Below are 23,673 nucleotides of genomic sequence, written 5' to 3' on the forward strand. Positions count from 1 at the left end.
TTGTTGCTACTTCATCTTCAAATACTATATAAGCTATAGTTGAGGCTGATCGAAAGCAAAACCTTGAATTCACGTCCTCGACTTTCATGAATCTTACCAACTTGCTGCAGAATTGCTTCCTTGTAGGTCAGAAATAATCCCCCATGGGCCTATTTACAACGTCTCAATCACCTGTTTGTCAGATGAGAGAAAAGGACTTTGGGATGATCTCAGTAATTAGTGGAGTCAAACGTTGGTACTCACTTAAATAATTTGGATATTTGCCCAACTGTCGGTTTTATGCTAGGCACAGAGGCTGTGCCTGGAGGATCACTGAACAATACTAATCACATAACAAGATTAAGCAAAGAAAACTGCTGATTGAATGGGTTATTAAACAGGAGGACCTCTATTTGGGATCATTAGGTTGCATTCTTGGACAGTTAGAGTGCCAGCAATCCTGGAAGCAGATCTAAGAAAGAATTTGAGAAAGATGTAAGCCTGAATTAGTGATATTGTTGGGGTGCTTCAGTTCCTTTTGCTCTCCCCACTCCTCCAGATAGTTTTGCTATTCTTCCAGTCCTCTTCCTCCAGCCCTTACAACTATCTTGCACCAGAGGATTTATCCTATAACAGAGATTTCTGCTCTTTTCTAATCTGAAGGATAGAATTGAAGATTTCTGGTTTCTGGGAATATCTCCCAGATATTGAATAGGGTTAGTTCCAGATTGCTCATTTTGATGACCTGAACTCTTCTTCTGTTCCAAGACCTTTCTCTGAGACTTTGAGATTTGAACCACCCAAGATAAAAGTTCTGCCCCACTCCTACCCCCAAATTGGCCCATATCTATATAACTCCAGAAAGACTCTGATTCCTGGGTTATTAAGCCCCAGAGGACATTGACAGGAGAACTAATCTGATCTGGTTTTTATTTGTGGAAGAGGAAGACATACATAGCAGAATGACTGATCTTTTCTTCCTTGAAGGCACCTGTGAGGGTTATGTTGGCATTTTCTTCTTTAGTCAGGAGATAGTGGCCTCCTTTCTCTCCAGCAGCTCAATATGAATGGTACCTGGCACCTACTCCCCAACCCTATTTCAGATAAAAGTACATCTCTGACACACTTCAAGGTTTCTGCTTAGTTCAGGTGCCTATAGAGTCACCAGCAGAACCTCAGCTTAACTCCCTTTCCCACTTTCCTCAAGACTTGACTGAAAGGTGGGGAATGACTCTGGAAGAGACAGATAGACAGACAGATAAAAACATAGACACAGACACAAACACAGACAGATCAAGACACACACACAGAGGCTCTGACTTCCCAGCTGATTGGAGGTACCCAATTTACTTTCCTAAGTCCTCCTTGGTGTCCCTCTTTCCCACATGTTCTCCCTTTCCCTTCCTTTACCCTGATTTTCTTTCCAGCACTCCTAAAGATCCATCCTAGTTAAGTCCGATCTCCAGATGAATGAAGTCCATTGTCTCTGACCTGGGCTGGGCTAGGGGACTCAGCTTGTTCCCCAGATCTTCTGCCCTTATCTCCCACTTTAGTCTTCTGTTTCATTACCTTGCCCTCCAAGTAGGCTTTGAGCTAAAGTGCAGCGTCTTGTGGTTAGCAACTTGGACTTTAGTTTCTAACTGGAGAAACAGAGAACTTCCATTGAGAATTGAAGTCGAACTTGCTCTGATAGGTCAGACGCAGCATTACCTTTTTCTGTTCTGCTCCCCACATCGACCCCAATCTGTAAGGTAATAACTAAGCAGCCTTTCTCTTTGGTGGCTCTAGTGGCCAGAGATCAGGGCCTGCTACTTCATGGCCTCTGTAATTTCTTTCTTACTCCTAGGGCTTGAACAAGGGCCTTAGGGAATGCTGGAGAAATTTAGGAACCCATCTCTGGCTTGGAGAGCTTAGGAGAATAGTGATGATAGTTACCCTATGGGGCAGGGCTACTGCTAACTGAGCAAGGAGCTAGAGCGAAGGCTAGAATCCGGCCTGGATAAACTTCCAAGTCCTGGGGGATGGGGGGGGGGGCGGTTCAGATCCATGTGACCCCTATTCGCAGACGCTCAGAACTCCTTTTCGGAAGTCCCTTCGGAAGAGTTGTTTTTCAGTTTAAAGCACCCGATTAAAACAGGAAAAATGAATAAAGGCTTTGCAAAGGGGGTTCAAGAGCCAGATTTGGGGTTTTAAAGGGAAGAGGATGATGGTCAACTACAAATTTCATTAACCGTCCTACCCAGGGACGGGAACACAAAAGGGTCCGAGGATTCAGGGAGATAAGTAGACTTTGGGGCAGACCGGAATCTTGAGAACGAAAACCTGAGAATGTCCCTGTGCATCTGCGATGGGTTTTCTGGCTTTGAGACGAGGCAGAAAGAGGACCTCTTTCCTAGCCCCGCTGCTCCTCCCAACGAGGCCTCTCCTTCCTTGGGACTAGCGGTTAGTCTGGGCTGGGCAGCCGAGGAGGGGTGGGCGGGGGAGAAAGGACTGCCCTCTCTCTCTCCCGACATCTTTTCCCTCCCCATTCCTTTCTTCCTCCTCCCCTTCTACCCTCAACCCCTCCCCCTCCCTGCCCAGCCCCCTTTCCTAGTCTCGGCCCCTGTTCCCCAAGTCTCGGCCTAAGGTGAAGGATATAATAGGCTCGGTTCTGTCCCCTCCCGGGAGGGGCGGAGAAAGCCCATCTCGGCGATGACGCGCGGGGGCGCGGGCCGCATGAGGCGCTGAGGCTGCCGGGCCCCGGCTCATTTCTCCCCACCAGAGCCCCCCTGGTCGTGCGCCTTTCCCTGGGGGCAGGATAGGAGGCCGGAGAACCCTAAGCTGGGGCGCCTGCCCATAGAGGGGCGGGGACGGCAGCCAGTAGAGCAGTGAGAGAGCAGTCAGGGGAGCGGGCCCAAGCAGTTGGGAGAATGAGCGGGCGCCAGCCCTGGCCCCGGAGCAGCCCCCCAGGAATCTCAGTCATCGCTGCCATCTAGGGGCCGAAGGGGCCCCACTAGGCGGGAAGAGAAAGCGGAGGAGGCCGGTGGACTTCTAGGAGCCTGGCCGGAGAGCAGGATGCAGCGCCCCATGGAGCTGGGCGCCGCGCACTACTTCCCGGCCGAAGCATTCCCAGACCACCGCTCCCATCGCTACCGGAGCTTCATGATCGAAGAGATCCTCACCGATCCCCCCGACGCCAAGAGTGCTGCGCCCGCTGCAGCTGGTGAGCTACTCAAGTTCGGCGTGCAAGCATTGCTGTCTGCGCGGCCCTTCCACAGCCACCTGGGTATGTGCGGCCAAGCGGCGGGCGAGGCGGGCAGGGAAGGGCGGGGGCCAGCGGCGGTGAAGGGTCCCAGTTCTGCTGGGCCCAGGGCAATGGCGCAGAAGTGGTAGCCACGGAGCTGCTTTGCTCTGCTGCAATCAACCAGTCTTCCGGTCCATCCGTTAGCGAAGGAGCCAGTCTGTCAACTTGATTGGGGTGCAGAGAGACCCATCTTAGGTACAAAGGAATAAACAAAATAGAGAGCTGTGCACTTGGGGATTTGGCAATCTAATAAGGACTTGGTCCTGTCGGAGAATTTTGCTAGTTAGAAGGGAGAGGAACGGGCCCTTTCCGAACCTCTCTTCCAGTTTCTTTGGTCCAGCAGCATTGGGCCCAAGCCTGATTCCGAGGAGGCAGAAATCGGGCGATTTCTGTTTAGTATGCATCTTGTCGAATATTAAGAGTGCTTTGAAGTCTTCAACTGAATGACTTTGCATGAATCAAGGGCAGGGGGAGAAGGCCAGAGAGAACAATGGTAGTATCAACTATTTATATAACATCTCCTGGTCCTTCTTGAGATCCCATGAATTGTCTTGAGAGATATATGGGATCGAAGGAAGCACCACCAGGTTGCCCCATTTTGCCCTATTTCAGCACCCTTCAGTGGAGCTGGAGCAGTGAAAGGGTAGCTTCTCAGAGTCTTTCTCTGGCACTCAAGATCTCAGGCATTCAGATTCTGGGTCACTTTAGGCTGGACTTAGTGCCACCGATATTTGCCACGTCAAAGGGAACTAGGAGAGAAACTATCGGTCCCTGGGGGGAAAAGTAAATCGAGCTCGAGCCCCAGTTAGAGCAGTTGAGACTCCCTGATTTCGAAGGATCTGAAAATGGAGAAAGAAAATGATTGCGGTTCCTAATAAAAAGATGGTTAGAGTAAGATGCTAAGATGCTTTATCTTTAAGGCCTATTCTGCTAAATATATAAATTCTTTTTCCTGAAGACGTTTGTCTATGATAAAGAGGGTGAAGAGGATACTAGAACTGGACCAGGGTAGCTGGTCTGGATTAATAGCCATTGAATTTTTCTCGGGCCTGGACCAAGAAATCCTGAGCTCTTTGGGTAGTCTGAAACCTTAAGAATTTCCCAAGCCCTTTGCTTTTGTTTCCTGAAGGAGGCTAACAGGAATGAGTCTTCGAGGAATCTCAGCCACTCTAGGGAACCATCTTCTCTTACTCCCTTCTGCTCTATGGGAAAAAATTTCCCAGGTCTAGTTCATCCAGATCCCTGAGGTGGAAATCACTTTTCCTATCCCTGTTGGTTTTCCATCGTTTCTGGGATAGTCAAGGACGTGGAGGTTCCTAAGAAGTTTGCTTGCAAGCAACAGTATTGATGACAGTCTTGGATTTGGGATGCTTGCCTTATTTTCTAATGAAATGCTTGTAATCAAATGTCATTTGAAACAAGATTAGGTTAAACTTTAATAGTCCATTATTAATATCAAGTACTTATATATTATTAGAGAAGTTTGTGAAAATGACATTTTGTTTTTCTTTTTAGCTTTAATATTGTCCTTCTTTTTCCCTTCTTCATTCTTTTCCGCTCTTTCCTGTTTCCTTGTTTCTTCATCCTGCTTCTTTCTTTCCTGCTCATCCTATGGGAGCCATATTGGGACATCTGCAGTACAGGATTATTTCCTTTTTGTTTTTTAAAAAAGAGCCATTTGGGGAATTTTTGGTACTGAAAGTATATTTAAAGCTTTAAATATTGGTGGGATGAGGAACAGAGGAAATTATAGGAATATTCATTTAGAAAAGGAATATTAAACTAAAACAGTTTAAAGTGATTTTTCCCCCTAAGGGAAGAAAGCAAGAAAAACAGAAGTGAAAAATCCCTTCTTTCAAGAGGAAGATTTGTTACTCAAAGATTCCCTACTCGGGAAAACAAGAGCACTTTCCTGCATATCTCCTTTTTCTGTGTAGGATTGGACAGGCCGGAATCTCCTAAGTTAACTTCGAGGTTAGTACGGAAATACATGGAGAATAGTCACGAGTTGAATTCAACCAGCGGATTACTCGTTGCTAGTCATTTATTTTACTGAAAAACCATTTCAAATTTAAGAAAGCAGAAGCATTTTCGTGTTGAAGCGTCTGACCAGAGTAACAATTGTTACACACGCACACACATACGCACGTAGCAACAGCTTCATAAAGGACCCACATTTCCAGGCATTTATATAAACTAAATGTTTTAGCACTTATATACATTTAATATGCACAGACATTGGTATTCCGTGAGCATCCGTACACACTCCCGAACAGGTGTATATACATTTTTACATATTTATGCTCTTAACCCGTGTTTTCATACAAGTTTGAATTTTCTCTTTCCAAAGGTGGTTGGAAATAGTCTAGCTAAAAAGTTCGATCTTGGAAAGCAAGGCAAACTGTCCCTCTTCCTAACTCAGTCAGTGACTGTTGTTTTCGTCATGGCTTCTGGTTTTTCTTGGTTTTCGTTTCCCACGAATCAAAGGAGCTCAGAATCCTGGACTTCGGGATTCTGCCATTTTACGGTCAGAGAAGAAAGATTGGGGTGGGGCTGGAGAAATGTTTCGCTAGCAGACCGTGATGGAGCCAGAGGAAGGAGCACTTAATTTGAGAGTTCCAGAGCCTCTGGGGCAGAAGGATCAGAAAAGGTTAGGGAAAGAGCCTCCCAAATTCCGGTTCCCAGGTCTCCCAGCTGGAGAGCCGACCAGCGGCAATAGAAACGGGCTTTGATGACTCACCCACCCGGTTCGGATGAGCCAAGCTGGCGGCACCCTCGCTGCGGTCGGAGAATCTTGCGTGGGGCCGGCGCTGACTTGTCCCCCTCTTCTCTCCTCTCTCCCCTCTGGGTTTCTGATTCCTGATTCTCCTGGCACCAGCGGTGCTGAAAGCAGAGCAAGCAGCTGTCTTCAAGTTCCCCCTAGCGCCCTTGGGCTGCTCCGGCCTGGGCTCTGCGCTGCTAGCCGCAGGCTCCGGGCTTCAAGGGGGCTCTGCCTCACCTCACCTCCCTTTGGAGCTGCACCTCCGTGGAAAGCTGGAGTCTGGCCCGGCCGAACCGGGCACCAAAGCCAAGAAGGGGCGGCGGAGCCGGACGGTTTTCACCGAACTGCAACTCATGGGCTTGGAGAAGCGCTTCGAAAAGCAGAAGTACCTTTCCACGCCGGACAGGTAGCGTCAAGGGCCTGCGGGGAACGGAGGAGTGGGGCGGAGGAACGGTCAGGGAAGCTGGGAGCTGGGGCCGGGAACGCACTCTTATTTCCTGGGGCTAGCGGGGCAAACCTGCCTTTTCGAGAGTGCAAGAGAAGGAAGCGGGGGAGCCCATCTTGAAGGCATCCTTCGCTTTCGCGCTTCCACAGAATAGACCTCGCTGAATCCTTGGGCCTGAGCCAGCTGCAGGTGAAGACTTGGTACCAGAACAGGAGGATGAAGTGGAAGAAAATAGTGAGTGAGAGGCCCCAGAATCCTCCCCTACGACCCACTACTTCCCGTCTTCTCTGTGTCCCCAGCAGTCTGGTGTCCCGGCAGAAGCCACGGCACATATCCGGGCCCCGTTACATCGAGAACAACCCTAGTTCTCGGCGAGCGGAGGGGTGGGGGGAGAAATGACTTTCTGTCCAGAGGTTTCGGCATTCTAGTGTAGTCTAGCGTCGCCGAGTTTGAACGTAGGGGAGCTAGGAACAGTGGCAAACAGGCATTTGGTAACTGGAGGAAAGGGCGAGGAAAAGCAAAAACGGACCCTAGCAGCGTTTAATCCAGCCTAGAATTCGGGCAGCTAAAGAGAACGAGAAAGGTTAGTTAGACCAAGATTCGGTCCCCTCTCCCGGGTTCTGGGCTACTGTCAGAGCAAAGAGATAGCTATTCGTCCTCTCTTCCTAGGCCTTCTGTGGCTTAGCTTGTAAATGCTCACTCACTCTTTTGGTCTACAGGTGTTACAGGGCGGTGGGCTCGAGTCCCCTACTAAACCCAAGGGGCGCCCCAAGAAAAACTCCATTCCCACCAGCGAACAGTTGACCGAGCAGGAGCGGGCTAAGGAGGCAGAGAAGCAGACGGAGAACCTGAGCTCGCCCTGTGAAGTCAATCAGGAGGAGTGAACTTGATCACCAAAATTCTTCAGCCCTGCGGCGCAACCGAAAGAATGGACGGTCAGTGCTCGACTCTGGGACTTCTTTCTCTCAGACAAACCAAAGACTTTCCCCGGGGTCTTTCCTCCCGAGAACCGGATTTAGCCTAGAGCACAAACTAGACAGTGCCAGGCATTGTTCGGGCGGGGGCAATTTTGCCACTCTCTTCCACCCTGGGAAAAGACCAAGTCTCGGCCTCCTGCTCATTTCTCCGGACTAGGCTGATCTTACTTGGGGCAGTAATAAGATGGAGAGGAGTGTCTGCTGCTGGAAAAAAAAAAATTGTTTGTTAATTTCTTTTCGTTGTTTCTGCAAAACGTTCCTAATGGGAAACCCAAGGAAGCCAGAATTAAACAAACGGGGGGAAAACACACCACCCGCCCAAGGAACAAAAGATCCGAATTTTATGATAGAGAAGACATTTTTCCTGTTCCCTGCTGATGGGATATTTAAGATTGCGAAACCGCCCTAGCGGGTGGGGGCGCACGCGCACACTCACGGACACACAAGGTTCACACTCACTCACACTCACGCCCTTCAGGATCGGCCACTTCCTGGAAGGACCTCTTTAAGGTACAGGCGTACTGGGGGCCTCTGTTCGGTTCTGGAGTCCTAGGTTCGGAAGGGGAGCCAGTAGCAGCCCAGAGGTATCGGAGACCAAACCCAACCCAGATGCCTTCTCCGACGCTCGGCCTTATTCTGCGAAGATAGTGACTTATTCCAATAAAGTATTTTATGACACACGGGTTGAAGTCGGTGCTTCTGCAGCTCCCGCTGTCTCGTTGCGGCTGAGGCAGATTTCTCCTCAGCTTCCTTGGGCGCCCGAGGTTGTGGGGTGGGGAGGTAGCAGATTCAAAGTAACGGCTGAAAAGGGTGCGGATGGCACAATTTGGTTTGATTTTTAAGATAACTTATGGGGAAAAATATATTTTTGGAGGATGAGGAATCTGAATCTTTTGCTCCAAAGCAGGTGTGCTTCCTCCAGTCTAAGGCTGATGTCCAGGGAGCGACTTTTTGTATTGTTTATCTGGGTTTTCATCCCAGTTTTCTCTTTGGCTTTTACTCTAGGATCAAAGTCTCTAAAAGGGAAAGTCTGAGATTCACTCTTTTCAATTGTGAATCCCACTATAGCTCGGCAGGGAAAGGTCTCCACCAAACAACACCTGCCTTGAATAAAGGCAGTTGTACAGATTCAGAGGTTTTAGCCTTATACTAAACCTTGGCTGGGTGGGGAGGAGAACTGCGGAGCGGGAGATCCCTTAAGTCTCGGGATAAAGAGCATTTCTTTGTCTGACTAGATTCAGGATTTGAGTCTTGGTTTTGTTACCTACGTTTTATTACGTGGATTTTCCTTTTTTATTTTGGGTACCGAAGCTTTGTTTGAACTTGCACTGATGCCCGCCAGCGCCCCGTGAGGGGAAGCTCTCCCTGAAAACAATCACATAATTGGATATTGAGACATCGCCATGTGAACCGTCTGGCTTACTGATTTTTCTCTGTTGACTCTAGACGGGCCAGCTGGGGTTCTGGGTCACAATAGACCTCGAGGGACCGGCCAGCGTCTGTGTTATCTAGCTCCTCTAGCCTCACTGTCAGGCTTCTCCAGTGGCAGCTTGCAGCCCTTTCTAGATGGTTTGGTTACAGAGCTAAAGCCTGAGGCGCAATTATTCTCCATGGAACTTCGGCAGGAAAGTCAGAGCCGTACCTTCCGTGCGGCTAGGAGCGCCGCACCCCCTGACTCCCAGCAGAGCTTCCCATCTTTTATCCCCACCCTTACCCCATTCCCTGAGCAGTCTGGTCTGTGTTTTCTTACCTAGGCCTTTCCCCGAGTCAGTGCCCTGCTCAGCGTGACTAAACACTAAAGGCCCAGACTCCGGCGAGACTTTTTTTTCAGGTTACATACATTCCAAGGTATCCTTGCTCCTTTTCCTCCCCCTACCCACTCCCAGGAATACAAGGCAAAGAAAGACTGAAAGACCAAATTGGAGGGGGTTAAGCTTATTGAGGAGCCAGATTTGGGATTTTAAATGTTTAGGGAGTTTCCTGTAAGCAAATTTCTTCCACGGCTGCAAATCGACAAGTTTTATATAAATCAGAATCATAAATAATGCCTAGTAAACCCTGAGAAATTGAGAGATGCACCCAGTGTGATATATCTAGTATGTGGGTCAGAGACAAGGTCTGAATTCAGGTCTCCTTGACTCCCTCTGGCTATCACTCCCCGCAGCCCCTCAAATAACAGAAAACGAAAAGGGAAGAGTGATTCATAAAAACGCTCACAAATGCACTCTTTTCGTTGGAACATTTTAACGCGGGCTTGGGAGCAATGTTTTCAACCTTCCATATTTTGCAAAATCCAAGGACTGGACTAGATGGTTTCAAAGGTCCCTCTCTAAATCCGCGATTTCTCAGACAAGCGATTTTCTAAAAACTAACCGCCGGCCTTCTCTTTTCGCTGTTAGGTCTAAGTGGTCTAAACTGATGGTTCAGAATCAGATTTTTGGACCTGGAAGAGAACTTGGAGGTCATTTAATGGCACTCTCTCCTTTTATTGACCAAGCAACCGAGTTTCCCAAAAGGTTAAATGAATAATTACACCGGCATGGAATCAGCTGAGCTCTTCTACTTTTATTCCCACCACGGTCAGAGCTCAGCCCCTAACCCAGATCGCACCCTTCTTTTGATTTGGGGCTGGGAGAGAGTGAAATCCTAGGAAACAACCCCCAACCCCTTTTGGCCACAGCCTCTAGGGAGAAAGCGTCTCACTTTCCAAGCCTCAGGCCAGGAACTCAGCAAGTTACCCGCCTGCCCACGTCCTCCCTAACTCTAGTGCTGCAGCCGCGGGTACAAACACAGCAGGGGGCAGCATCGCCAGGTCTCCGAATGAGAGAGAAGGCCCTGCATTGTTTTTTTGTTTTGTTTTTTGTTTTTGTTTTCTCTCTCTCTCTCCTTCTATGTTCCCTTCTTTCTCTGTCCCCCTTCCTCTGTGTACCCCCAACCCAACCCTGCTGCCCGTTTTCTTTCCCGTCCGATTCCTGGGCCTCCAGATATCTACATCCCTGCCATTTACCTACGAAGGAAAGGAGAGAGTTGCGATGGTCTGGGAAGAACACTGGGGAAAGTAAAAGGAGAAATCAATTCCCCCATTTCTTTCACTCGCTTCAGGCTGACGCCGGATTGAAGTGAAAAGTGGAGAAAGGTCGAAAGGCGTTCTGGGAGCCCAGCTCTCAATCTCAGTCTGTAAGCATATGAATAGAGGAAACAGGTCCAGTCTCTGGAGTTTCAGTTTCTGTAAATACAGAACTTTGGTAGAACTGGGGATGTGGCTCGACAGCATTTAACGAATTGGATAGGATTATTATTAAAAGCTTTCAATCTCCTCAGTTCTCTTATTCCGGGGCTACTAGACTGCAGACATAGCCAGGCTTGATTGTTGCTGGAAGTCTGGTTAAGAAAAAGCAACCCATAGCGCTAAAAACGTTTCAGAGTCGGTTTAGCTCTTCTTTTCCATTGCCCTGTAGCCCGAAGGCTTGAGCAAAAATGGCCAGAGTGCAGGGGAAAGTTTCCTAGAGCAACCTTCTCTCAGGGCAAGAACGGAGGTAGCTGGAGCAGTCTAGAAGCTCAGAGGAGTTTGGCCTGGAGCCACGCGTGGTGGCTTGCGGCCCAGGGAGAAGGTGAGGGGACAAATTCTTGAGCACTGAGCTGAGGCGGTTCACAGCGATGTGCAGGAAGACGTTTCTTCAATCACTGGGACGCTGCTTCCCTCACATCCTCCGAGAAGGGCAAAGGGGTTGGGCAACCTTAGCTTCTAGGAGTGAGAAAGGGACTTGGGATGCTAGTGTGTGTGTGTGTGTGTGTGTGTGTGTGTGTGTGTTTGTGTGTGTAAGCACCTATATTAAAGAACCATTAAGCGTTAAAACCGAAAGGGACTTCAGAGATCGAGTTTTTACTCCTTTTTTTTTTCCTCCCGTGGGAAACTGTGAACCAGAGAAGTGACCACCCTACGGTTATGCAGTTAGTAGGCCCCAACCGGGCTTTGTCAGTATCCTAGTTCCAGTTCTGTATTGACACCTTCCTTCTAAATCCATTTCCAAAGCGTCTTCCAATATTTCTTTTCCTGCCTTTTAGTCTGGGCGCGTTTAGCAGGGGATGAGATGGGAGAAGGAGGAAGAATCACTCATAGGTTATGGTCTGGCCTTCTATTTTCTCTCTCCTCCAACCTCTGAAACATCTTGGAAGAATCATCTAGGACCTTGAAAAACAGTAGAAAAAGCCTATACTCTCCTCAAGCAGCAAACCCCCACACTCCTTTCCCCATACCCTCGGGCGCTGGCCAGTTTCCCGGTAGAGACAATAGAACTCTTCTCAAAATCTTCCCTCCTTCAAGAACATTTATTAACTTCCACAACAAGACAAACACCTCCGAAAGTTTCTTATGTTGTCCGGGTTTCTCTCCGTAAATGCCAGGAATCAACTAAGATCTTGGCGAATCTCGTTTGTGAGAGGAGAGGAAGCAGTTTAGGGCTCATGGTGCGCTCTATGCTTCTGAAATCAGAGGAACTGGATTCAGTTTTGATTGTATCACTTGATACGGACTGTAACCTTGGCCAGATCACGTCTCCTTTCAGGAACTCACTTTCCTCTTCTGTAGGATTGAGGGGCTCGGACTAGATGATCTCCAAGATCCGTTTCATAAACTCAGGTTATGATTTTACGATATCTTACTCAAATTGATCCCCTTCCTCTTGCTGGGGGAATAACGTAGGTTTACGCCAGAGGGATATGGGAAAGTATAGGGTATAAGCCAGTGTACGGCAATCTGAAGCGAGGGAATGAGAAGAAGCAATTGCTTATTTGCCCTTTGTGGATAGAAAGAAAGAGAGCATCGGTATCCCAGACCATGTAACCTGTTGTCTCAGGAGAGGGATTTCTCAATTTGGGTTCAGGCCCCCGCCCAGTTTCTGCAGCATTTCTGCAGTCCAATAGAGGCGGTTTTATTATTATTATTATTTTAATATGGATCAGCGCCACATTGTGCCTAGACTTGACAGGAGGCGATAGCAACCCCAATTAGACCTAGCCTCTTAAATTCAGAGTACAGATCTTCCAGCGAGTCTATTCGAGGAAAGTCAACTCCTCTGGGCCCCTACAGACTTCCTTGAGATTACATACTGCGAAAAAGGACTTCAGAAACTAGTCTAATCCCCTCATCTCTATAGAGTAGAAAACCAAGGCCTAGAAAGAAGAAATATCTGGAAGGAATCAGGGCAGAATAAAGTTTCAAATCCACTTATGCTCCCCACCTTCAAAGCCCTCAGATAATCGAAGGCTCCAGATAGGACCCACTTTGGTACGGTGGTTAAGATGCTGTATTTGCATTTCCAGTGAGGGGAAAAAAAAAAAACCCAACATAGAATCATTGATTATAAAGTTGGAAGTGTTCCTAGAGTCCATTTAGACCAACTCTTTTATTTTCCAGATTAGAGGCTCAGAGGAATTAAATGACTTGTCCACGTCACGAAAGATATTATTCAGAGAGCCGGCCTTCAAACCCAAGTCGCTTAATTCTAAACGCTGTCTCTCTTCACTGCTCTATACATACTGTCTCTCGTGGGTTCACATCTTGATTCTGTCATAACTACTTGGGTGACCTTTGGCAAATCACGGCACCTGTGTAATTTATTTCTTCATCTGTAGAATGAGGGGTATGGATTAGATGCTCTGTAATGTCCTTTCCAATTCTAAATCTATGACCACCGCTGTCTTCCCAATTTCCCGGCAGTTTTAGAGTTGAGTGACTTAAGATCACGCTAAGTCAGAAAGGGTGATGTGGACCTTATTGCACAGTTCGCTGCACCACGGCACCCCTCCAGTCCGGTCCTTTAATCATCGAAAGGGATATTTAAAAGCCCATTTGGCATCTTGCCCTGGCAGGTGGTCCAGGCAGCTTGGTCTGGGGCTTACTCCGACAGATTGCTGGCCTGCCTGCCTCCCTCCCTTTCTGCTTCTACTCTGGGAAGAGACACGTAGACAGGCTTGTTTCAAAAGTGGGGCTCCATCCAGAATCCCCAGGATGTCTTGACTTCTGAGTCCCTGTTTATGTGGGGTCCCAGTTGGATTGTACTAAGTGTAGGAGACAGGGAAGTCATCATTCCGAGAGCCGAGAACCCGAGCCTGTCCCGCTACCACCCCGGACCTCCCCCGGAGCGGCCCGGGTCTCAGCACAGAGACCCTCGTCAAATCCTGAGCTCCAGGACCGCTGCTCGGGGCACTCCCGTAATGCTTAGAGAATTCTTTCCTTCTGCGTCTCAGTTCCGAGCTCCACTTAGCCAAGAGATGCTGGATATCCGACAGGGAGATCTGGGGGTCGGGAGAGCAAGGTGGGAAGCGGGCCAGGGGCCGGCCGGGCCCGGACCCAGGAGCCATGGCCGGGCCCCGGGGCTGTAGGCTTTGAAGTGTTCTCCTGGGCTCCTGACAGCCTCGGAAAAACCTGTCAGTCCTTAGCTTAAATGTGTTTATTTTAACATGAACATCTATTTTGCAAGCGTCGCGGAGCACAAGACGAAGGCACGTGATCTGAGCCTCAACGTATCGAGTGTTGCCGAGACGTTTTTGAAATGTAATGAATTGATAAAAACAATATTTCTTAAAGTAAGCAACATTTCCAGCTAATGCGATCCGTTGCCACGGCGTGTTAACGGCTACAAAATCTGCAGCTTAGGTTTAATTCAGACCCAGTAATTTGCTTTCTTTTTTTCTTTTTCTTTTTTCATAAGGATGCAATTTTCTGCATGCTTTAAAACATTATATGGGCATTTGACTGACACAACATATGAAATACATTATAGGTACTTAGACAACCAACAAATCTCAGACTCAGGGACGTCGTGCGGGATAACCAGGGAGGATATTTTCTCGGGCCCTTTTGATAACAGGAATACGGCGCCCGGCTCGGTTTCTGGGAAATAGGCCCGGGCTTCGTGCTCGAGACTAAATCCGCCTTCTTTGCCTGGACCGGGCCCTCGGTCCAGCCGAAGTGGTCGCAGCTCTACTTAGCGCTGCGCATTTGTATTTGGGGCAATGACATAGGCCGAGCACGTTAATTTGTAACCAGCAACAGTATCCAGGTCGTTGGACTTAGTAAGGAGGAAACAAATAAACAAGAGAAGCTCCTTTAACTTTGGGGAGTCCGTGTGTGTATACCCACGAGACTTTGAACAGCTCGGTGGGAAGAGGCCGGGGGTGGGACAGCTGAGGGGTATCGGACAAAGAACTGATTTTGGACTTAAAATGTGGGCTCATATCCCAGATTTTTCTCTTTAACACACTATGTGACCTTGGTCAACCAACATTTCCTGTTAAGCAACTACTATGGGTTGAATACTGTGGTAGAATCTAAGAATATATGTGCATGTGTATATGTATATCACACACACACACACACACACACACACGAGTCTCTGCCCTAAGGAAATGTACATTGTCTGGACAAATCTCTTAGAGCCTCAATTTATTTTTAAGGAAAATGAAGAGATTAGAAATCCTTATCATTTAGATATGACTAATTGAGCAGCCGTTAATATTAATATCATTTCCTTTGGGACAAAATACTTTATTAATGCAATAGATTTTTTGGGCCGTGTATTCCACCGTAGACTGACTCATCGTTGACTCATAATAATCACTCTTTCAGTGGCTCTTACTATGTTGTGATCCACGTTCAGTCCTCATAGTCCTCCTTTTGGATGTAGATGACTTTCTCCATCACAAATCTATTGGTATTGGACTGCATGTGAATCATGCCATATCACCCTAGCCCCTTATTTATGCAGTTTTATTATTTGAACCCAAATATAGGACTTCCCATTTTTAAAATGAAATTTCATCCTGTTATGTTAAGCTTATCTTATTTTTCGATTCCAACTCTATCTTCCAATATATTAGATACTAAACCTTGGTTATGTGGACCTTCTCCATTTTTTTTCCTCTTATTACATCAGAGAGCACCTTGTGTAGCCATATTTCTCTCATATAACTTTCCCTTTTACTCTTCATTAGGATAATTGTCAATTTTTGCTGCACAATTTCAGTTTTGAGAATATGCCATTCTCTTGAGCCATCTATACTTTTCAAGACTAAGACAATAGGGTTTATAATGAAAAAAGATTGTTTTTCCTAAATTTTGGTGAACTGGAAGTTGTGTTGAATTATTCTATTTTCTTTTTTTTTTTTTAATAATAGCTTTCTACTTTCAAAATATAAGCAAAGGGTGTTTTCAACATTCATTCTTGCAAAATTTTATATTCCAAAATTTTTTCCCTTCCTCCCCACTTCCCCCATTCCCTAGACAGCAAGTAATTAAATATAGGTTAAATGTATTTCCACTTTATCATGCTGCACAAGAAAAATCATAGCAAAAAAAAGAAAAAAAATGAGAAAGAAAAAAAAAAAGCTAACAATAACAACAAAAAGGTGAAAAGTCTCCATAGTCCTCTTTCTGGATGCAGATGGCTCTCTCCATCACAAATCTATTGGAATTGGCCTGAATTACCTTAATGTTGAAAAGAGCCAAGTCTATCACAGTTGATCATCACATAATCTTGTTTCTGTGTACAAAGTTCTCTTGGTTCTACTCACTTCACTTAGCATCAGATCAAGTAAGTCCCTCCAGACTTTTCTGAAATCATCCAGCTGATCATTTCTTATATATCATAACTTATTCAGCCATTCTGAATTATTCCCTTTTCTATATGATAGAAAGAAAGATCTTTAGTTAGATGGGATGTGTTTTTTATTCTTTCCTTTCTTTGAGTTGAGGAAGATTATGATATGTAAATAGTTTTAAAATTAGTGGAGTGAAATATTTCTAGTTCACTGGCAATCTCCAGGCTTATTGATTCAAATTGACTGAGAATTAATTCCTATTGGCATCTAGCAGCCATTTGGTCCTGAGCATACTCAGAGAGCTGTAATTGAGTCAGTAGGTGAATAGAAATCTGGAAGATAAGGTGTGATGGTGGAGACACTCCACATGAACTCTAGAATAAAAGTGTTAAGAAAGTTTGGAGCAGCCTTATTGGGGAGTGGTTGAAAGAATCAATTAAGGAGGAGTAAAGAGATTTTCTTGCTTTATGAGGGTCCAGTTAAGACCAGGCAACATGAATTTGTGGACTCTGTTGGCTCAGTAGAATGATTTCCTCCAGCTGCAATCATTTCAGAGTTTTTGATTGTTATGAAATAGAACGCTTGTGGATGATGGTGAGAGCAAAACTAGCTGAGAAGAGCTGTGAAGCAGGTTGTGGGAATTGAGAAGATTGTGGAATTGGGAAATAGGGTATTTGAGGGACCTCAGATTCTCTACCATAAGGCGGAAGTTTCAGTGAATTCTGGGTGAAACTGAAGACTGTGAGCCAGATACTGAACACTTGGAGAAATAGAGAAGTACATCCAGGAACAGATAAATAACTGATACTAAAATCTTAATTGGATAGCATATTTTAAGGTAGTGAACATTAAAGGAAGATAAGTTGCTGACTAAAGATGGAAAATGGAGGTTCTGGAAATGGTAGTGGGGCACAAGGAGTATTATGACTTCTCTAGGTCTAGTATGCTGAGCATTAGAGAAAGTTCAGTCAGTGTTGGACAGAGTAACTAGAGAGTATCTTTGTATGGAGAAAAATTAGGTACTTATGAGTTAGAGTAGGTAGAAGAAACCTGAGAAGAAGAGGTTTAAAATGAGGAGTAACTTGTTAACCATGAAATGAAAATTCCAGAGGGCCTTGGGAACAGAACAGGAGTGGGACATTTTGCGGCATAAGGCTGAGGTGAAGGGGGATGAGAGAATGAGAAGTAGTAGTTAAAGACAGACATGGCTTACATTTAGACAGCCTGATGATTCATTATCACAGGGATTTTGAAAATGAGAGAAAGAGAGATGACTGGAACCTTAACTATCAATTAATAATGAAATAAAACTAACCCATCCCCAAAGGAAAAAGATCTTCTTTTGAAAAAGAAGTCCTTTCCTAAGGAATCAAGCCTCAGTTATCCAAGGCCTCATAATTGGTCCTGAGTTCATTTCTATGAAATACTGGGGGTACCTTTTGTAGGTATTTCCCCAGGAAAAAATATAAGTTTCTTAAGAATAGGAAGTCTTTCTATATCTGTCTCTCTCTGTCTCTTTGTGTCTGTCTCTTTCTGCTTCTCTCTCTCTCTCTCTCTCTCTCTCTCTCTCTCTCTCTCTCTCTCTCTCTCTTCTCTCTCTCTCTCTCTCTCTCTCTCTCTTCTCTCTCTCTCTCTCTCTCTCTCTCTCTCTCTCTCTCTCTCTCTCTCTCTCTCTCTCTCCCCCCCCCTCTCTCCCTCTCTCCCCTCCCTTTTCCCTCTTCTCTGTTTCTGTCTGTCTGTCTGTCTGTCTTTCTCCTGTATTCTCTGCACTTAGCACAATGCCTGCCAATAATAACACTTACTAGCTGCCATTTAATTGATTGATATGATAATTTCAGTCATGTGGTACAGTATTTTGAAAGAGATTCTCTCACAGAATCTTCTGTTTCCCTCCTTGATCATAGTTAAGCTGTCTGTTAAATGCAGTTATTCTGGAAAATCTCTGAGAGTCCAGATTCTTGGGTGGAATTTTTTCTTTCCTCCTACTATTATTTTCCCATATTTCAGTGTTTTGTTGTGTTTCTAATTTGAAAAGTGAAAGGAGGTGTGTTGATCTTGAGAGGGAAAGGGTCATGTCTGATGTGGTTTGGGGCTGAACCCTAAGTCCCCAGTTTCTCAAACCACTTAACCTCCAGGATGTCCATAGCTGTTAATTAACACAGGAGCCGACAACATTGAACCAAAGGAAAGGATCTTGGAGACGCCTGTCTCTCTTCCTTGCCCAGCTTTGTTGAGAGAAATTGCTTTAGAAAACACTGGCATTTCACCAGCTTGTGGTTCCAGGGTGCCCAGAATAGCCCAGTATTTTTCTAGTGGGTCCCCAATCCCTCCTTATGCTTTTTACTATTCTTCACCATTTGGTCTCCTTCAAACAAAGCATCTACATCATAGTGAAGGGCTAAGAAATTGGGAAGAGGCATTGGATTAAGCAATCTCCTGATTCTGGAAATCTATGATTTTGTGAAAAGCCAATTGTGTCACTATAGCACCAATTTAGGGAAAGGGACTGAAGAGAATATTTAGTCAAGTAATACCTCTTTTTAAAATGAAAATTGAAATCCAGAAAAGTAAAGTGATGAATCCAAGATCATGTGGGTAATGATAGCAGTATTTGAACCTAAGGCCTCCCATTATTTCTATGGTACATATGACTGGGAAACCCCTTCTGCCAACAGATATGAGATTAAAATCAAAAAGGACCTTAGGAATCATCTAATCTGATTCCTAATCTTACAGACAAGAATATTATTTCCTAGAGAGCTGAATTGTCCAACGTTACTTAACTAGTAAATGACAGAGCTGGGATGAAAACCAGGTTTTCTGATTCCAAACTCAGTTTTCAGTCCACTGTACTATACTGGAGTCCCCACAGCTAGGAAAAACCCAATTAAAGACTGAATATGAAAAATGAAACTATTCAAGAGGAAATGTAGTTGTCTTAGAGGATGAATGTGACTGCACATGGAATTCACCAACCAACTTAGACAAGGAAGAATAAATAAAACGAATAAAGTAGCAATATAAAACCATGTTGTAATCTTGCTAGGAATGTCCAAAGTTCAGAATGGGTTGAGGCTGATAGGGGAAACTAAGGGCAATGCAAAAGGTTTGTTTAAAAGCTTTTTTAGAGAAAAGAGAAGTAACTATCAAAGTAGTTCAAGGTACCGATCAGATTTGTCAATGATAATTGACAAATGAAAGACTGAAAAGCTGTTCAGTTCTTTATACTCAAAAGAAGAGAACAAAAATGACTAATAGTTGATACCCAAAATAAATAGGATGGGGGGAGGGAATGGAACAAGCATTTATTAAGTTCCTAATAGTTCCATGAATTGTGCTAAGTGTTTTACAGATAATATCTCATTTGATATTTACATCAACCCAGGGATGTCTGTTATTATTATCCTCATTTTACAGTCGAAGAAACTGAGGTTAATTGATCTTTCCAAGGTCTACAGCTATGATGTGTCTAAGGCTGGGTTCTATGTGGCCTTCTCAATTCCAGGCCTACTACTCTTTGCATTGTGCTTGTAAGATTTTAGCCGAGTTACCCCCATGACATTTGAAAAGTTTTAGAGAATGGGAGAGATAATAAAGAACTGAAGAAGAAAAAATGTCATAATTTTTTTAAAAGGGAGAGAAGAGAAAGGAATTAGCAAAACTATAGATCTGTGAGTTTTGAGTTGGATTCCTGGCAAAATTCTAGCATGTGGTATTAAGGATGTGGTTAGCGTGCACACAGAAAAGATGTGATTACCAAAGTCTGGCATGACTTTATCAAGAATGGGTCATGCCAGACTAAGCTTATTTCCTTTTTTAATAGGATAGATCAATAAAAGGCTAAGCAGTTATAGTTTACTTTGGATTTCAGCTAAATATTTGATCAATTGTCCTATTCTATTTTATAGGAAAGACTAAGAGATGTGAATTAGATAATATTACCATTAGATAAATTCAGAAATGGCTTAACAGCCAATTCCAAAGAGGGATTGATGATTCGTTGTCAACTTGGAGAGTATTTTCCATTGGAAGTCCCTAGGTTTTTATCTGTAGTGTTTAACACTTTTCAATAACTTAAATAAAAGCATAGATGGCAAGAGATACATAATTTTCAGATGATACATAGCTAGCTGATAGGTATAACTAACAGTGAATGACAGGATTAGTGTCAAAAACATATTAGCCAACCAAAACATTGGGTTCAACTTAGTAAAGTTAATTTTAATAGAAATATAAAAGCTTGTCCTTGGGTTAAAATTTGGCTTCACAAGTAGAAGATGAGGAAGACTTGATTAGAGAGCAGATTTTGGTGGGCTGAAATCTAAATGGGAAACAACAGCCCGGTATTGAAAGTCATAAGCTAATGCTATCTTTGGCTGCATTAAGAGGGGCCCGCCTTCCAGGAACAAGGAACTGATTGTCTCTGTTTTCATCAGACCATAGACTTTAGTGCTGTGCTTAGTTCTGGGCACCATATTTTAAGAGGAACTCTGATAGACTTCAGAGCTTCTAGAAGAGGTCAGTCAGAATAATTAAAGATCTTGCATTTAAGCCATAAGAGGGATCTGTTGAAGAAACTGAGGATGTTTAACATAGAGAAGAGATATCTCAGGGAAATGTGAAAATTGTTGTCAAGTATTTAAATAAACATTGTCACATGAAAGAGGGATTAAATTTATTCTACTTGGGTTCTAGAGGGTGGATCTGGGAAGCATAAATAGATGGTTCAAAGAGACAAATTTGGACACAATGTCAGGCAAATTTTCTAACAATGTTACACAAAATAAAGTACTTCAGGAATAAGCTACCTCAGTAGCTTTTGTTTTGTGGTGATGGGGAGATACAATTATAGGATCATGCTCACTAGAAGTTTTTAGGCAAAATGGGGGAGAACCAAGTTATAAATTCTAATGTGGATTTCTTTTCAGATTGTGTTGGATGATTGAAGCCCCTTCCAATGGAAACTTTATGATTCTGCATCTAGAGCTCTTCAATTTGAATGTGCTATCTCTCCTGTATAAGATGAGAGCAGTTTCTCTTGAATTTTCCTTCTGTCCTTGAATATTCTCTCTCTTGCCTCTCTTCTTTTTTTATTTATTTTTTTCCCCAGTCTGCACAAATTACAAGTCTTACCTCTTGCATCCACAAATGATGGGCAGGTATACTTCAATGGCAAAGGAGAAGAGAAAATATTATAACGGTCCTTTTGCTGGTTCCTTATCCTGCTCTCCAGGCATGAATTTACCACTAGGGATTTATTCTGGACCTTGCCTCTCTTTCTTTCTACATGTTGTCTCATTGATCGTGTCACTTTCCATGGGTTTAACTATTATTCTACGCAGATTACTTTTAGATAGATGTTTTTTAAACCTACTCTCATCTGGCCTCCAGTATCACAATATCAAGTAGATGTCACTGAAGTATTTTAAAATTAACACATTCAAAACAGAATTCATTATATTTTCTTCTAGTATACAGTATTCTCTTGAATTTTCCTATTTGTATAGGGGATCACCATCCTTTCCATAGTCCAATTTTGGCAATGGAGGGTTTTTTTGTTGTAGAGTTTTTCCTAGACTCTTTTTTCTCCTCACCCCTTATGTACAATCAGTTGCTAAGTCTTGTCAAGTCTACCTTCACAGATCTTGAATTTGTCCTTCCTCTCCCCTAATTTGACTACCACTCTGGTTTAGATTTTCATTATTTCTGATGTAGACTATTTAGAGAGCCTCCTAATTAGTCTCATAGTCTTTCTCCTATTCAAATTCAGCATCTGCATACCTGCCAAATTCATATTCTTTTTTTCTTTTCTTTTCTTTGCTGAGGTTAAGTGACTTGTCCAGGGTCACACAGCTAGGAAGTGTTAAGTGTCTGAGACCAGATTTGAACTCAAGTCTTCCTGACTTCAGGGCTGGTACTTTATCAACTGTACCACCTAACTGCCCCCAAATTCATATTCTTAAAACACAGATTTAAGTATAATACTCCTCTACTCATTGAGCTCCAGTGAATTCCTATCATTGGAAGATAAAATAAAAACTTCTCTCTTTGTCAATTAAAATCTTTCACAATCTGGTTTCAGTCTAGCTTTTCACGTTTAGTAAATATTACCCCCTTACAAACTTTATGTTCCAGTCAGACTCCCCATATATGACATGCTACTTTCTATCTCCTTTGCAGAGGCAGTCTCCTCATGCCTGGGATTCATTTACTTCTTCACTCTATCTTGTAAATTTCTTACCTTCCATCAAAGCTCAGTTCAAGTGCTCTTGGGAAGCCTGTTCTGATCCTCTACTTACTAGTCCCCTTCCCTACAAACTACCTTGTTTTGTATTTTGTATTCATTTTTCTAAATATATGTTGTTTCCTCTCAATCAAATGTAAGCTCCTTGAGGGCTGGGACTGTTTCATTTTCGTTTTTGTTTCCCTGGTGCCTAAGACAGAGTGTCTGGCACAGAGTGGTCACTTAATAAACACATGCTTAATGAATAAATGATTGAATAGCACTTTTTGTAGTAATCTAGATCAGAAACCAATAAGGCTGACATATTTTCATGTGGCTATCTACCTAAATGAGAAAGAAAACAGAATTGGAAGAATGGGCCAATGAGCTACATCAAATAATTTGTTGGATGAAAATCTTTTATTTTAAAATGACATCATATTGGTCTGTATAACTTTAGATGGAGATTTGGTTAGAAAGCTTAGGTACTACTTTATCTAAGATTGGATGGATTTATTTTATAAGTACTTCCAATTATCTTATTTTACTATATTAATTATGCAATTATACACCATCTTTTTCTTGTAAATATAGCCTGAGCTCTCAACCTACAGATTCAAGATATGATCTGAATTAACAACCACAAACAAAACAAAACAAAACAAAACAAACCCCCCACAACAAAAAACAACTCTACATCTCATGAGTCCATGTGATGTGTCTTTGAGTAGTCCAGGCTGAAGACATTAGTTAGAAGCAGCAAGAGTAAAGAAAAAGAATTCTGGTTTGAGAGTGAAAGGATTTATTTCTGTATCTCAGTTTTGCTACTTGTTGCATAGACAACTTGTTGCATAGGCAAATCATTCAGTATTTCTAGGTCTCAGTTTCTCATCTGTAAAGCTGGACTTTCTTCTTAGGTCTCTTTAAGCCCTAAATTTATGATCATCTCAAAACAAAACTTCCACCATTTTTATTAATATCTTTATATCACCTTTATTCTAATACATATCTATAAAGGGCTGAAACTCTGAGTAGGTGCACTGGAATCAGACTACCGAGCACTTAAGCATATATTTGGGAAAATGGCCCTTCTCACTATTCCATGCTCACTCGATCTTTTGGTATATCCTTGTAGGAGGGATTAGGGGGTGGAGTGACACAAGCCAGACTCACTTTGCAGGAGGACAAAGAGAAGGAAGGTTGGTGGAGAGCTTGTGGCAATTTCATTCATCTCCTTTATTTTTCCTCCTAAAGACCAAGGACTTTTGTTTATCCTGACTCTGACTGATCCTGAGGCCTTCAGGAAGCTAGCCCAGACTTTACACATATCATCTTCTCATCCTCCTCTCGCTGTTATCCAGAGAGCCATCCATAATCACAGAGAATTAAAATCAAGAAAGGAAA

At 44.0% G+C, this 23,673-nt stretch overlaps 1 protein-coding gene across 1 annotated transcript; it reads left to right on the top strand.

The window, feature by feature from the left end:
- Positions 1-2,668: 2,668 nt before the first annotated feature.
- BARX1 (BARX homeobox 1) lies at positions 2,669-8,125 on the top strand. Its single transcript, XM_051983863.1, has 4 exons — positions 2,669-3,244; positions 6,141-6,429; positions 6,618-6,702; positions 7,188-8,125. Exons 1-4 carry the CDS (start codon positions 3,034-3,036, stop codon positions 7,350-7,352), a joined length of 750 nt encoding a protein of 249 aa, XP_051839823.1. The 5' UTR covers positions 2,669-3,033; the 3' UTR covers positions 7,353-8,125.
- The last annotated feature ends 15,548 nt before the right edge of the window (positions 8,126-23,673 follow it).

The sequence above is a fragment of the Antechinus flavipes genome, chromosome 1 (assembly GCF_016432865.1).
Source record: "Antechinus flavipes isolate AdamAnt ecotype Samford, QLD, Australia chromosome 1, AdamAnt_v2, whole genome shotgun sequence".
NCBI classification, from domain to species: Eukaryota; Metazoa; Chordata; class Mammalia; order Dasyuromorphia; family Dasyuridae; genus Antechinus; species Antechinus flavipes.